This window comes from Littorina saxatilis, linkage group LG12 (genome assembly GCF_037325665.1).
Source record: "Littorina saxatilis isolate snail1 linkage group LG12, US_GU_Lsax_2.0, whole genome shotgun sequence".
Classification (NCBI taxonomy): domain Eukaryota; kingdom Metazoa; phylum Mollusca; class Gastropoda; order Littorinimorpha; family Littorinidae; genus Littorina; species Littorina saxatilis.
In genome coordinates, this window is record NC_090256.1 from 55,337,860 (window position 1) to 55,351,779 (window position 13,920).

Sequence of the window (13,920 nt, forward strand, 5' to 3'; positions counted from 1 at the left end):
GCACTGCTTCGCCTTTGGACCCAGGTCCAAAAGCCTCTGGTGGACCTTTTTGCCACAAGGTACTCAAAGAGGCTTCCGGTGTTCGTCTCGCCATTCCCGGACCCTCAGGCATGGCGAGTGAACGCTCTGGACTTTCCCTGGACGGGTCTGGAGGCGTACGCCTTTCCTCCCTTTCCGTTACTCAGCCGAGTAATCCGGAAAGCGGAGATGGAGGAGCCGGCCCTTCTTCTTCTGGTCGCTCCTCTGTGGCCGTCGCAGGTCTGGTTTCCAGATCTTCTTCGGCTCGCCCAAGGGCCCCCCATTCCTCTCGCACTCGTGCGAGGGGAACTAGTGCAGCCCCGAACAGGCATTCCACACGAGGAGCCCAGTCTTCTGAAGCTTCACGTGTGGAAGTTGTTCGGGACTCGGTGAAGCGCTCTGGGGCGTCGTCTTTGACTCTGGACTTGGTGGCTCGCTCGCATAGAGCGTCCACTTCTTCAGTTTATGTTTCCCACTGGAAGGCATGGACTGCCTGGTGTTCAGCTAGAGGGGTGAGTTCGGTGGCTCCGCGCTCTATTCAGGTCGCTAACCACCTCTCTTTCATGTCTTCACAGGGCGCCTCAGTCTCCTCGTTGAGGGTCCGGCGCTCCGCTATCTCGGCGACTCTTAAGCAGATTGGTCGTTCTGTTCGAGTCGGGGGCGTTATAGCTGCAGTCATTAAAGGGGCTGCTCTTAAGGAAGCTAAAGCTCGTTTGCCCGCTCCCAAGTGGGACTTGTTTTTAATCCTGGAATTCCTTCGTTCTGCGGATTTTGAGCCTTTAAGCGAGGCCAGTCTGTTCAATGTCACTCGCAAAGCGCTGTTTCTCCTTTTGCTGGCTACGGCCCGACGGGGTAGCGAGGTCCACGCCCTGTCGGGTCAGCCTGGGGATATCTCCTTTGAGCCGGACGGTTCCGCATCTTTGCGTTTCCGGCCTGATTTCCTGGCCAAGAATCAGTCTCCGGGGCAGGCCTCTCCGCTGGTTAGAGTTAAGGCTCTGACCAGCGCGTTGGCCCCGGATGACCCCGATTCGGTCAATTGCCCTGTGAGGGCACTTCGTCTGTACTTAGCCCGGACTCAGCCGATTCGGTCTAGTTCTCAGAAGTTGTTGTTTATCTCTCTCCTTACTAGGCGCGAGAAAGATTTGTCGAAGGTAACGTTGGCCCGGTGGGTGTCCTCGCTCATCAAGCAGGCTTATGAGTGGAGTCGCACAAAGAGGGGGGGGGGTTATGCCCTCCTTGCCACTTGACTCGGCCCGAGCCCATGAAACGAGGGCGTGGGCATCCTCTCTGGCAGTTCTGCGCTCCAGACGTCTAGAGGAGGTGCTGACAACTGCGTATTGGCGTTCCGAAGATGTTTTTATAAACTTTTATCTTCGGGACGTCACAGCTCTTCGACAGGATGGCTCCAGAGGCCTTCCAGCGCTCATAGCAGCAGGCCAGTTCCTGTCCAGAACTTGATGGTGAGTTTTGATTCATTTCTAGCCCACCGCCTTGTTGATGTTATCTGCTAATGTGATTCGGAGTAAGAATATGATATTTAATGGAAAATTTCCTAAATAAATTTTCATTTAATTAATATACTTACCCGAATCACATACTGTATTCCCTCCCACCTGCCCCGCTTATGGTTTTAAGATTTTTTAAAGCCGTATGAGAATAGGCACGTGTTCCTAGAGGAAGTGACGTGGCACACACCCGCATGGGAGGTAACTCCCGGTGTGCTGGCCCATTACCAAAGCTACTTTCACTTTCGTTTTGGTGATGGGGTTGCTTCCCTTTAAATTTTTTAGCCGGGTAAGCGTTTTTCAGTGATAAGCATCTCAGGTGACTCAATGCTAATGTGATTCGGGTAAGTATATTAATTAAATGAAAATTTATTTAGGAAATTTTCCATTTAAGAAGTTATGAAAGTAAACTTATGTCTTACAGTGTAAACCTGCACAGGTGAAGCCAAAGTTTAAGATTTCAGAATATGGTCCTCTTTATTTATGTTGTCTGCACACGCTGCGAGTATTTGTTTTATTTTCTGATGTGAAAAGTTTATCTTTCTTTCTTTTCCTTTGTTTCAGTCTGCTGGCACAGTTTTTCCAGATTTTCAAAGAATATCAAGATAATGATTTCTACGTTACTGGAGAGGTATGGCAGTTTTGCTTAACTGTATTGTGATTGAATACCAAAAAAACTGATTTTATTATGAGTTAAATTGTTTTCAACTTTGACCTTGAGCTCACATATGCAGATCCCTGAAACGTACATCTGCTATACACAATGTTACCTATGACACATATCTGTTTCCATTTCTACTGACTTGCTCCAATGTTTGAGCTTTTATGAGCATTTACTTTTTTGGTTTAATAGTTTAATTGATCTTTGTTTAATCATATTTCATTATCCAATGCTTCTTATGCTTTCCTGGCTGGTCTGTAGCACAGTGATTAGCGCGCTGGCTTTGCAGTCAGTTTATTGCAGTCGGCGTAGGCTTGTACCCGTGTTCAGCAAGGATTTTATTTCCAAGAGTCAATGTGTAAAATCTCTTAGTGTCCAAACATCCCTGTGTGCAGTCACTCCAAGTATTGTGTTGAGCTTTCCGTCAGTTCTGCTATAACTGTTTTTCTCTATGTTCTCATTTTATTCAGTCATACGCCGGGAAGTACGTGCCAGCCATTTCCTACAAGATTCACACTGAGAACCAGGGCAGTCCCAAGGTCAAGATCAACTTCAAGGGCATGGCCATTGGGGATGGACTCTGCGACCCTGTTACGGTCAGTTACTGTTTGCACCGCTACTCTTTAGCAAATTGATCTAATCCTGAGGGCTGTCTGCATCTCTGTCCAGTGCTGAAAGTCCACAAAATGGGGCACTGGCCTTTGGCTATAGTACTTCTCATAATTTACTAGCCAGAGAGCAAATTTACTCGCCATACCAACCATTTGTTTCAGCAACGTTACTCGCATTTGGCAAGTAGATTAACATTTCTACTCGCCATTTACATGTTTCTTTTCGCCATGGCGAGTAAAATACCCGCCACTTTCAGGCCTGCTGTCTCTCCACCTCCTCACCGATGTCTACTCAACCTCTTCCATCTTTTTCTATACTTTTGCATGGACAGATCTGATTAGGCACCAACCACCTATTTGGTATTCCAATGTCCAAGCTGCCCAGGTCACTTGAAACTCACTTACAGCAGTTGATGAAGATTCAATGGAAAATGTGTCACTTGTTTTGCATCACCTAGCTATGCTGCGCCACATCATTCCTTCAATGTCTCACTTTCTGAATGTGTAGTTCTCCCTAGGACAAGAAAAAGAAAAGCACTAGCTGTTGATTGTGTGATGCGGGATTTACTATACATGTAGATTATTTTATTGTATGGGGAAATTGCCACACTTATGTTCATAATTTTAGATGAGTCAATGGCTCCAGCTAGGCAACATAAGTTGTTTGACCAACAGCCAAAAGCAGCACAGAAAATTCCCTTGTTCAGTTTTCAGCACTAGGAACTTCATCATCACCAGTCTCCAAAAGTCTTTAAAAAAAATTCTTAAATCATGTCTTTAAAGTGAGGGAGTTTTATGACGGAGGTAAATTAACTGACACGGAAGAGAAAGTGTGAGAAAATCTGGTCTTAATTAGAGGGAGGCGTAAACTAGAAGGTCTTAAAACAGTGGTTTCAGTGTATTGAATGCATATCTTGTGCATTTCAACCTGGTATCCATCTGTAACCGAGTGCCGAAACACTACGATCACCTCGGGAAGCGAAGAGCAATCAAACAGGTTTGAAAATATTAGGGCTAATTTCTTAGCCCTATAAAAACTGTTATGCAAACCCGAAGGTTTCCATGAACATGCAGACAATCGGAAACCACCAGACCCCATCACAAACAGAACTCTACAAACCACAGGTGTTGACTTTAAAGGCCAACAACCCGGGTGCAGAGTCCGTTGTGAAAGGAGCGGTAGCCTTTCCTGTCACACATGAAAACAGAGGCTGTATCAGACATTTTTCAGCAAAATGCTTTTCTGTTGCAGATGATGCCAAAGTATGCAGACTTCATGTACAACCTTGGGATGCTGGATGAATCGCAGAGTGCTTACTTCCAGGACCAGGCCATGAAAGCTACGCAGCTGATTAAACAAAAACAATACATGGATGCTTTCAAGGTACTGTCGACCTTGTCCTGGTGACCACCTCTCAGTAATGACCACCTGCCCATTACGACCACCCTAGCAGGATGACCAACAAGGCTTTTTCTATATAATTCATCTTGCCATAGTGACCGCCTGTCTATAACGACTATGTTTGCTCAGTTCCTTGGGTGGTGGTTATCGTCAGATTTGACTGTATTAGGGGTGGGATATAGAAAACAGACATATTTTGTGTGTTTGCTTTTTTTGGAGTGGTGTTTGCATAAGTGTTCTTCTTGCTACAGTAGTTATTACTCTAGTCATTACTTGTATGGCAGTTTGCTATAATCCTGTTGTTTTGGTGGGCCTTAAAATGTTTGATGAATGAAAAAGTGGAAAGACAGATTTCACTCTGCACCTTTCTAACTTAATTATGGTTTGTCAAGCTCTTTGCAAAAACTGCTTCTGCCCTTCTCATAGTCTATCTACGCTTTCAGCAGCTTCAGTGGATGAAAAAATGTCATCAGTGACTATGGTTTAAATAGAATGGTTGCCTTGGGACTACAGAACTGTCCTATTGTGTGTGTGTGTGTGTGTGTGTGTGTTGTTTCATTTGAATTTTGTATAATACAGATCTTCGACATGCTGCTGAATGGAGATATATCGACACAGGAGCCTTACTTCAAGCAGAAGTCTGGTTTATCTGACTACTACAACTTCCTTCGCACCACAGTAAGTGTATATGTGGTTGTGCGGGTGTATATTAAATTTGATGCGTTTAGCTGCTGTTTGTTTGTGTGTTTGTTGGGATTTTTTAATGTGAGATCATTTCTCTCTTCCATAATCTGATAAGACACTTATGTCTAAATTTGCTGTCTAGAACAGAAGCTCTGGATTTTAAAGCAATCAGACAGATAACACCCTTTAATGTGTGTGTGTATGCATACGGGTGTGTGTGTGCATGGTGATGTTGTTGTTGTTATTTTACAACTGTATTCCATACAGCTTTTATTTTTTGTTGACTACATCCTCTTTGCAATGCTTTGGTATGGTCATACTCATAATCATAAATCCCAGCGTCTAACTGCTGTTTTGCTTGTTTTCTACCAAGGAACCCGAGGAGTACAACTATTACGGCAACTACCTTGCTGATCCTGCCGTCAGACGAGCAATCCACGTGGGTAATCTGACGTACAATGACGGCTCGGCTGTGGAGAAACACCTGCTTAATGACGTCATGGCCTCCGTCAAACCCTGGATCCAGGTTCTCATGGACAACTACAAGGTACATGTAGAGAAAATGTCTTATCTTTGTGTTTCGGCTTGTTTGTTTGTGTTGCTTAGTTGTTTGCTTGTTGTTTTTTGAAAAATGGGAATGTTTAAGCAAGAGAGACGCTTGTGCTTTGATTGTAAAAATCATGCAGATATAAGCTTACAGAGGAATCGGGCATGCACCTAAAAATGCAAACCATAATGAACATGAGCATGCATGAGAGTGCACACACACATATCATCTATGCACCTGTTAAACACACAGAGAGACTCACTCACACAATCTCACACATACTGACTTAAATAAACACTCACTGTCACAGACCCACACTCTCGCACACACACAGATTCACCCACAGTCTCAGACTCAGACCCACACACACACACTTCAAAAATAAATCTATGCAGCCCCAGTTGCACGCACATCCTCGTTCGTTACCAAAATGAATCCCACAGCTAGAACACCGCCGATAACTAAGTTTTGGATTCTGCCGGCATTACCCATGCAGATGCAGACTGCATGGTTCACACAGGAGGTTCAAAATGTGATCATCGTAAATCTTACGTTATCCATACTCGGTGTTGTACGTGACAGGTGATGATCTACAACGGTCAGCTGGACATCATCATTGCTGTGCCTCTGACCGAGGCCTGGCTGCAGACAGTGCAGTGGACAGGTCTGCCTGATTACCTGAAGGCTGAACGACAGATCTGGAAGATCAACCCCTCCGACACTGAGGTGGCTGGCTGGGTGAGACAAGTCCAGAACTTTTATCAGGTGAATAGAGTTGTTGTTCATTCTTGTTATAAATTTACAATTGACATAAAGTTACGTGACAAAAGTAATGCAATAGAACACGTCTGGAAGACATTCTGAGGTCAATGATTTTATGTAGTGGGTTTTGTTTTTCTTTAATTCCTTCGGATAGTGAATATGCTTGTCATTGTTCTTAATAGTATGCTTCATTTGTTGAATGAGTTGTTCATGCTTAAATATTACATATGCAGCGGTTTGGCTTTTGCCTCATGTTCAAATAATTTTGCTGTATGTCTGCATTCACCATTTCAGTGAAAATTATTTTCTTTGAAGCTCCTGAGATGCTCAGTTACATGCCATATCATCAGAGAGTGTAAATTAGTAGCCTTTTCATGGGTGGGGACATTATGTAGTGGCTACCATGATCGACAGAAGGTTTAAAGGCTGGTTCGTTGCTAACGATGTGGGTTTGGTCCTGATATTTGGCAAGGGATTCATTTCCCAGATTCAATTTTCTGTGCAGTCTCTTGTCAGTGTCCCAACACCCTTGTGTATAGGCATCCCAAACTAATGGTGTAAGTCTCGGGACTTGGACACGCATGCATGTAGGGGGAAAACAATTGGGTACTACCACATCAAGGGCGCTGGTTACCTAATAGTTAAATGTGCTTTATTTCCCTACACAGGTCATTGTTCGTGATGCTGGGCATATCCTTCCTCATGACCAGCCCTTGAGAGGCTACGATATGATCCAGAGATTTATCGAAGGAAGATCGTTCGCCTAGTGGCATTGTGTTTTTACTGTTAAGCATCTGTTCCCTTACCTGTATGTATTCTGTTGTTGTTTCGAAATGTGCTCAGCCAAAGTCAAAATCTTGTTACTTTTTGTATTTTTTACGTTTGTATCAATAACAATAAAAACCAAAAACAGAAGGGTAAATGTGTATGTCATTATCAAGAGGAGTTCAAAGGTTTGAATTTTCAATCTCCCCAAAGAGTTGCACCTTCTTTTAAATACAATGTAGCACAAGAACTTGATCCCAAAGGCATTAATTGTACACAGCTTTATATAGTTTTCTGTTTGTTTATGTTCTGCCTCTTTTGCCTAGTTTGAAGGTAGGCTTGAATCTGTAACATGTCACATATTAATCTCAGCCATTTGTTATGTGGTACATTTCCGCAGATGAAAAATCTCTAATGTGTGTTGAACATTTTTGCCACCTTTCATTTTTTCCCAAGTCTTGATCGCTGGTTATGCAATATTTTATTTACATGGAACTGCTTACGGTATTAGTCAGTTTAGTCTATTGAGTGCTTCTTTTGCTTTTTCCTTTTAATTTTTCAATAAACTTTGTGTAAAAGGGGTTCTAAATTGGCCAGTGATTTTCAAATCATCAATGATATCTCAACAGCTGCTTCTTAAAGGCACAGTTCTTCCCATGAATACAGATCAGCTCACCATCAAAGATCTGGCCAGGCTTTTATGTGTGATAAGACCATCCCTCCACTTGGACACACACCAAAATTCAACATCCTGGCTGCTTCCTGAGCAGGTCGAGTTAGAATTTTGAATGAAATTATTTTACAGATTGTCACTGATGTCGGTTAAGAAATCAAGTCATCAAAAAAATCTCCACTCTGCACAGAAAGCATCCAGACCTTTGTTTTTTGGTGTTTGTCTAAGAAGAGGTATGTTCTTGTCCCATGTAAAAGCCTGGCCACATCTGAGATGGTAAGTTGAATCGTTTACATGGGACAGACTGTGTGTTTAATATCCTGGACATGATATTTGATGTACTGCCTTGTGTAATCTCATACAGCTTATCATCCAACCCTCCACCTTTTAATAGATCGTTTTAAATTAATGTACTTAAATTAATGACAGCTAGGGTGTTGCCTAAGGTGCATAATTTGCTACGACTGTGATGCTTCTCTCTTATAAGATTCATGAGGTTGAATCTGTTTGATCTCTATCACACATGATATTCAAGACACAAACCTTTGAGAAAAAAGGATGAGGGAAAACGGGATTCTAGAATGCTTGCAGTGCAATATACGTGTGTATATTTCACTTATTTCTGCCCATGAGGAGTACATGTCAATGATTTTCGGGGATGTTATGGGTTGTGGAAGAGTTGCGCCGCTAAAATCACTGAGGCAAGACAACATGACTAATAAGTTGATTCAAGTGATCTTGGCATATTGTGACAAAATTAGCGCCAGAGTGGGTTTTTTATGCAATGTCCGTTCAAAACGGCCCATTTTCTTTGGAAAACATGCACAGACATTGCACAGAATGCACATCAGAGTTTTTTTCCCTCACTTTTAGTGTAACATTTGCTTGGTTTAAAAGGGCTATACAACTCTTCCATAACTTTAAAAACACCTACAGTTAATCAAAATGTCTGTGGGGAAATATCTGCCATTGTCTCCTTTGTTCAAGGCAGCCAAAAAAAAAGTGCTGTTAGCTAAAATATGCCATCCCGCAGTGGGGCACTGCGGTTATGAAATTAAAGGCCCCTCCTGTTTTTGGAACCGCAGGAGCTTTCTAGTTTGCTGTTAGGTAGATTTTTGGTTCCTCTTTCCTGTCATGCTCTCTTTTTCTTCATGAATTCTTTTCTTTTTTCTGCCTTCTTGCTCATTCACCTGTATTTTTTCCAAAAATCTCTTCTCTTGCCGCTTGTCTCGCGATTCATGTATAGTTTAATCTGTTAGTGTTCTGATGTAAGTCCAGCAGTAGATAGGTTAAGCCTATTTTAACATACTGGAAACTGGTAATCTTCCAGTAGGTATTAATTTAGTTTTACTAAAGCCTGCTGGGACACAAGTAATGGGTTAGTGCATTTGTAAACAGGAATCGCTTGACAAGTGGCCCCCTTCATCCCCCCCTTCCTCGTCCTGATATGGCTCTGCGTAGTCGGCTGGACGTTAAGCAACAAATAAACAAACAAACAATAAAATATGCCAGCCAGGTATAGGAGGCAGGCAGAACTCTCAGGATGCAAGGATATTGTGTGTCTCACACCTATCACCCACCTCAACTCAGATATGCATTCCATTTGAATACTCGGGGGCTTTGCTTTTTCCCAGTTTTCTTTGACATTTTGTTTTTAATGGCACTGCAGAGTTAATTGCTGAATTATTTCGTTCATTTTGCAAACTTTCGGATAATGTGACCAAATATTTTAAACAGGATTTTTATTCTACCAGAAATGTAAGGAGAAAATCAGTTAAGCAGAAGTTTGGTACTGGTAAAGATAATTCTTTTGACGAAAACAAATGAATCAGAAATACGCTTGGTTAAAGCTGTATCTTATCCGTATTTCTGTCAGAAGACTAATATGTGCCATCTGTGCAATACATAGCTGCCTGAATATCAATGTGTGCTGATGGTTGGCTGTATGAAAGTGACTTTGTGCTGGCTGTGCTTGTTATTTCATGTATTCACTATATACGTGTCTTGGTCTTGGTCGTTTTACCATCTTTTGGTATGGAATGATTTGCTTGTTCACATTTAATTCTTGCATGTAATTAGTTAATCTAAAGATAAGTTTTGAGTATCATGAATGAATATGGATTTACCTTTGATTGGTACCTACATAATGAATGATTGATTTTGTGTGTTCGATTTGGAAATGGACTGATCATGATCGAATGATTAAAACAAAAAAGATACACCAGACTTGTATTGTTTTTGAATTGTTGTGTGTTCAATCATGCATGTGAAAGTCAAAAAACAAAAATCAACAGACATGTTTATTGAAAAGCTGCTGTTAGCAAGAAATAAACTATGTATTGCCAAACTTCTTTTTCTTTTTCTCCTTCTCTGTTATTTTTTAATCCAAAATCCCAACACAAACAGGCCACATACCTATTCACTATATTAACAAAGAAAGTCAGGTACAACTTGCCATTAAGCTCACAGGTGAGAATCAGAGTTTAGGCCAAATAAAAATATATGTTAGCTTATCTCTCCCCTTATATCTAGTTGATTATAAAGGTTACTTCCCTTAGGTTCGCAAAATGTGCCAAAAGTTAGTTTTGTTTTTTTAAAGTGTTAGGGTCAGTGGGAAAAAATAGGGTCGGTAGGGTTACCCTAAACCAACATATATTTTTATTTGGCCTTACCCAGCTGAAAAAGTACCACACATGTATACTATAGTAAATGTACCCTGTACTATACAGCAGTCCCTCTCATGAACGGACACCCTTGGGCCATAGCAAAACTGTCCTACATTGCAGGTGTCCGGTCACGGGAGGGGTGACCACACCACCCCCTCCCCCATACACTCATACAGAGACACACAAACAACAGGATTGAGTCTATGCTAATCACTTCTTGTGGCTACTAAACAATAACAATAAACTCCTAATACTTCTTTAAACGTTCTGTAAAAATGATTTGTTTGATAAGTGTTAAAAAGAAGAGATAAAATAAATCCTCAAGGCAGTGAACACACTCACTATGCACTGACATACGAAAGCAGCCACACAAACACAGCAGAGCGTGTGCAGATGCCGGCTTTGCAAGAATAAGCTTGACAACCAGTTTGAATAAATAGCAGCAGATAGAGCTGCATGTCATAATCATGTAATTTATTTTCTTCTTGTCTGGCTTTATTGACTGCATGCCGATCATGTGGCATGGCAGTGACTTTTCACTCTTCAGTCGGAAATACACTGTACATATAACACAGCTCCCACTCTCCCTCACTAATGCCTACCCCAAGCCGTGACAACTGATGCTTGGAAATTTTGTGGAAGAGTACACCTCTCTATTTCTCTCCAATGCTCTGACATGCAGTGACACCTAACACCCCCACAGAGTTTAGCCAGCTACCCCTACCCCCACCCCCCTCTCTCTCACTCCCTCCAGCCATGTACTGTTTGGGGCTGTGGCCAGAGAGGCCAGCTGCACTGTTCACAGAGCTTCTTCTTCTTCAGCGTTCCAGAATTTTTCTGGTTACGTGTGTGAGCTCGTTTGCCCACTTGGGTTCCCCACACTATGCTCTGAGAGCATAGTCAGCTCACTCCGCTTTCGTTGAGAAGGCATGCTGGGTATTTTCGTGTTTCCATAACCCACCGAACTCAGACATGGATTACAGGATCTTTTCCGTGCGCACTTGGTCTTGTGCTTGCGTGTACACACGAAGGGGGTTAAGTCACTAGCAGGTCTGCACATAAGTTGATTTCGGAGATCGGAAAAATCTCCACTCTTAACCCACCAGGCGGCAGCGACCGGGATTCGAACTCACGACCTCCCGATTAGGAGGCCGACGTCATACCACCACGCCACTGCGCCCGTCATCACTCAGACTCAGAGCAAAACCAGTTGACTGTGTCGTAACTTTTGACAAAGCAAGACAACTGAAGGGTTCACAGATTAGGCAACCGACTCACTGGTCAAGACTGAGGGGAAACAAGAGTATCTTGTCAATGAAAGAGGTTACACACAGACACACGATGCTGAGAACTGTGGCCGGTTTTTCACTCTCTTTCGCTCAGGACCTTCATCGACTGTGGTTTCTGTGGTTTACGTCCAACAGACAAGAATAAAGAGCACAGTGCAGTTTCATGTTGGCATCTTCGCATGTACTCCACTCCTGACCACCCCCCGCGGGTTAGGGGGAGTCCCATATTGGTTGGGACGAGAAGGAATTTACCCGATGCTCCCAGGCATGTCGTAAGAGGCGACTAACGGATTCTGTTTCTCCTTTTACCCTTGTTAAGTGTTTCTTGTATAGAATATAGTCAATGTTTGTAAAGATTTTAGTCAAGCAGTATGTAAGAAATGTTAAGTTGGACAAGAATGAGGTAGAAGCGCCGACAATGAACAGTTTCAAAAATCGCTTGGACAATGCACTGTATAGCCCAAATGTCAGTATGCCTCTCACTACAAATTCCCACCAGCCAAGAGAAAGTTGATAGAATAGGCCACGATCAAAAGATCGTGTAGGTTACCTAGCTCAAAGTTAGGCTAGGATGGCAACTGATCAAATGATCAGACAAAGGCAACAGCCTAAGTACCAGCATAGACCTATATTATAGGTCCCTGTTACCAGTCTGTCAACATATCATATGTGACCCTCCACCACGGAATGAGTCGCATGTCACCTTTGCATGATTTTCATATTTTTACATTTTCCTAAAGAGTGTTTTATTCTCTTTCCAGTGGTAAAACCCGTTTTAGAAAAGAGCGGAAACTTTTCGAGTTATAAGCTTGTGACTAAGGTGACACTCACACTTTTACCACAGTCCCCCCGGACTTATTTTAAGCCTAGCGCAGAACCGCGCGAGGTGACATGCGACTCATTTCGTGGTGGAGGGTCACATATCATATCATATCAAGTCCTTTGTACTGGAAACTTGCATTCTCCCAGTAAGGTAATATATTGTACTACGTTGCAAGCCCCTGGAGCAAATTTTTGATTAGTGCTTTTGTGAACAAGAAACAATTGACAAGTTAAGTGGCTCTATCCCATCAACCCCCTTCTCTCTGTCGCGATATAACCTTGAACGGTTGAAAACGACGTTAAACACCAAATAAAGAAACACTCCTGACCAATACTACCCCCCCTCCTGATGGGTACACGTGCACTCAAGTTATCAGTGACTGCAGCTGGTGACTGTCATCACGCCATTGCGGCTGTGATCTTTGTACCAAGAGCCGGACTGCTCTGTTATCGATTTTGTTGTGGTGAAAATTTGACGATGGTCTGTCCGTACATTGGAGGTATGACCTGCTGTTGGGACCGAAAATGAGTGTCCGCGTCCACATTTTGCAGGTGTCCGTTTAAGGGGGGCAAATATAGAAGGAAAACACTCCGTGCCGAGCAAATGTGTCCGTACATGTCAGGTGTCCGCTCACGCCGGGGGCCGTACATTGCAGGGACTGCTGTAGTACATACTGTAGTACATGGTACTTTGTACTATAGCTTAGGTCCCTCCCAGGTTCGTGGAATGGGAACAGCACGAAAATGATTCAGTGGCCATAACGCCATTCCTGAACATATCATGTCGAGTCCCATCCCTGTCGACGACGCCAAATGTAACCGAGTGCCGAAACACCACAATCACCTTTGGAGGCGAAGTCCAATCAAACAGGATTGAGAATTTTAGAGCTTATTTCTAAGCCCTATAAAAACTGTTATGCATTCGCAAAGGAATCCATGAACATACAGAGAGACAAAAGCCGCCAGACCCCATCACAAACAGAACTCTACAATCCACAGCATTCAAAGACACTACACCTACTTCTAAGGCGAACAACTCTGCATAGTCTGCTGTGAAGGGCGACGGTAGTCTCCCTGTCACATAATATATCCTGCATTTTAAACTTCTTAATCCAACCTTTTCCTCCTCCAGTTTTCTATCTTAGACCAAAACAACTTTACCGGTATACACTCATACTTCTTCTTCTTCGGCGTTCCAGATACACTCATACAAAAATGTTAAACAAAATCAACTTCCGGACAACATATACAACATCAGTTATTCTAACTTGCATTTTACATAATAAAATATTTGTTGGATAAATTTTATGTAAAATTTTCCATTGCAATTCTCTTAACCTCACTTCTTTGAAAACATAGGCAAGGGACCAAATTTCCTTATCTATTTGTACACCAAACTTCCTCAACGAAATATTATATACACAAGGTTTTTCTACAGCAGTAATTACACTTCTTTTTCTTCTTATAAGTTAGGCTTATTTTTTTCATATGCAGGCTACCCTCAAACAACTGCTT

The 13,920-nt window shown here is 42.6% G+C and overlaps 1 protein-coding gene across 2 annotated transcripts in view; it reads left to right on the plus strand.

Annotated features, from left to right (window-relative positions):
• Window positions 1-9,847, plus strand: part of LOC138982308 (probable serine carboxypeptidase CPVL) — a 31,420-nt gene extending 21,573 nt beyond the window's left edge. For both annotated transcript variants that reach the window (XM_070355567.1, XM_070355569.1), the window contains 7 exons: window positions 2,088-2,154; window positions 2,655-2,780; window positions 4,048-4,179; window positions 4,777-4,875; window positions 5,255-5,428; window positions 6,011-6,193; window positions 6,859-9,847. In XM_070355567.1, coding sequence (XP_070211668.1) covers window positions 2,088-2,154; window positions 2,655-2,780; window positions 4,048-4,179; window positions 4,777-4,875; window positions 5,255-5,428; window positions 6,011-6,193; window positions 6,859-6,957 — 880 coding nt within the window. In that variant the 3' untranslated portion in view covers window positions 6,958-9,847. The remainder of the gene's footprint in view (window positions 1-2,087; window positions 2,155-2,654; window positions 2,781-4,047; window positions 4,180-4,776; window positions 4,876-5,254; window positions 5,429-6,010; window positions 6,194-6,858) is intronic.
• Window positions 9,848-13,920: the final 4,073 nt, after the last annotated feature.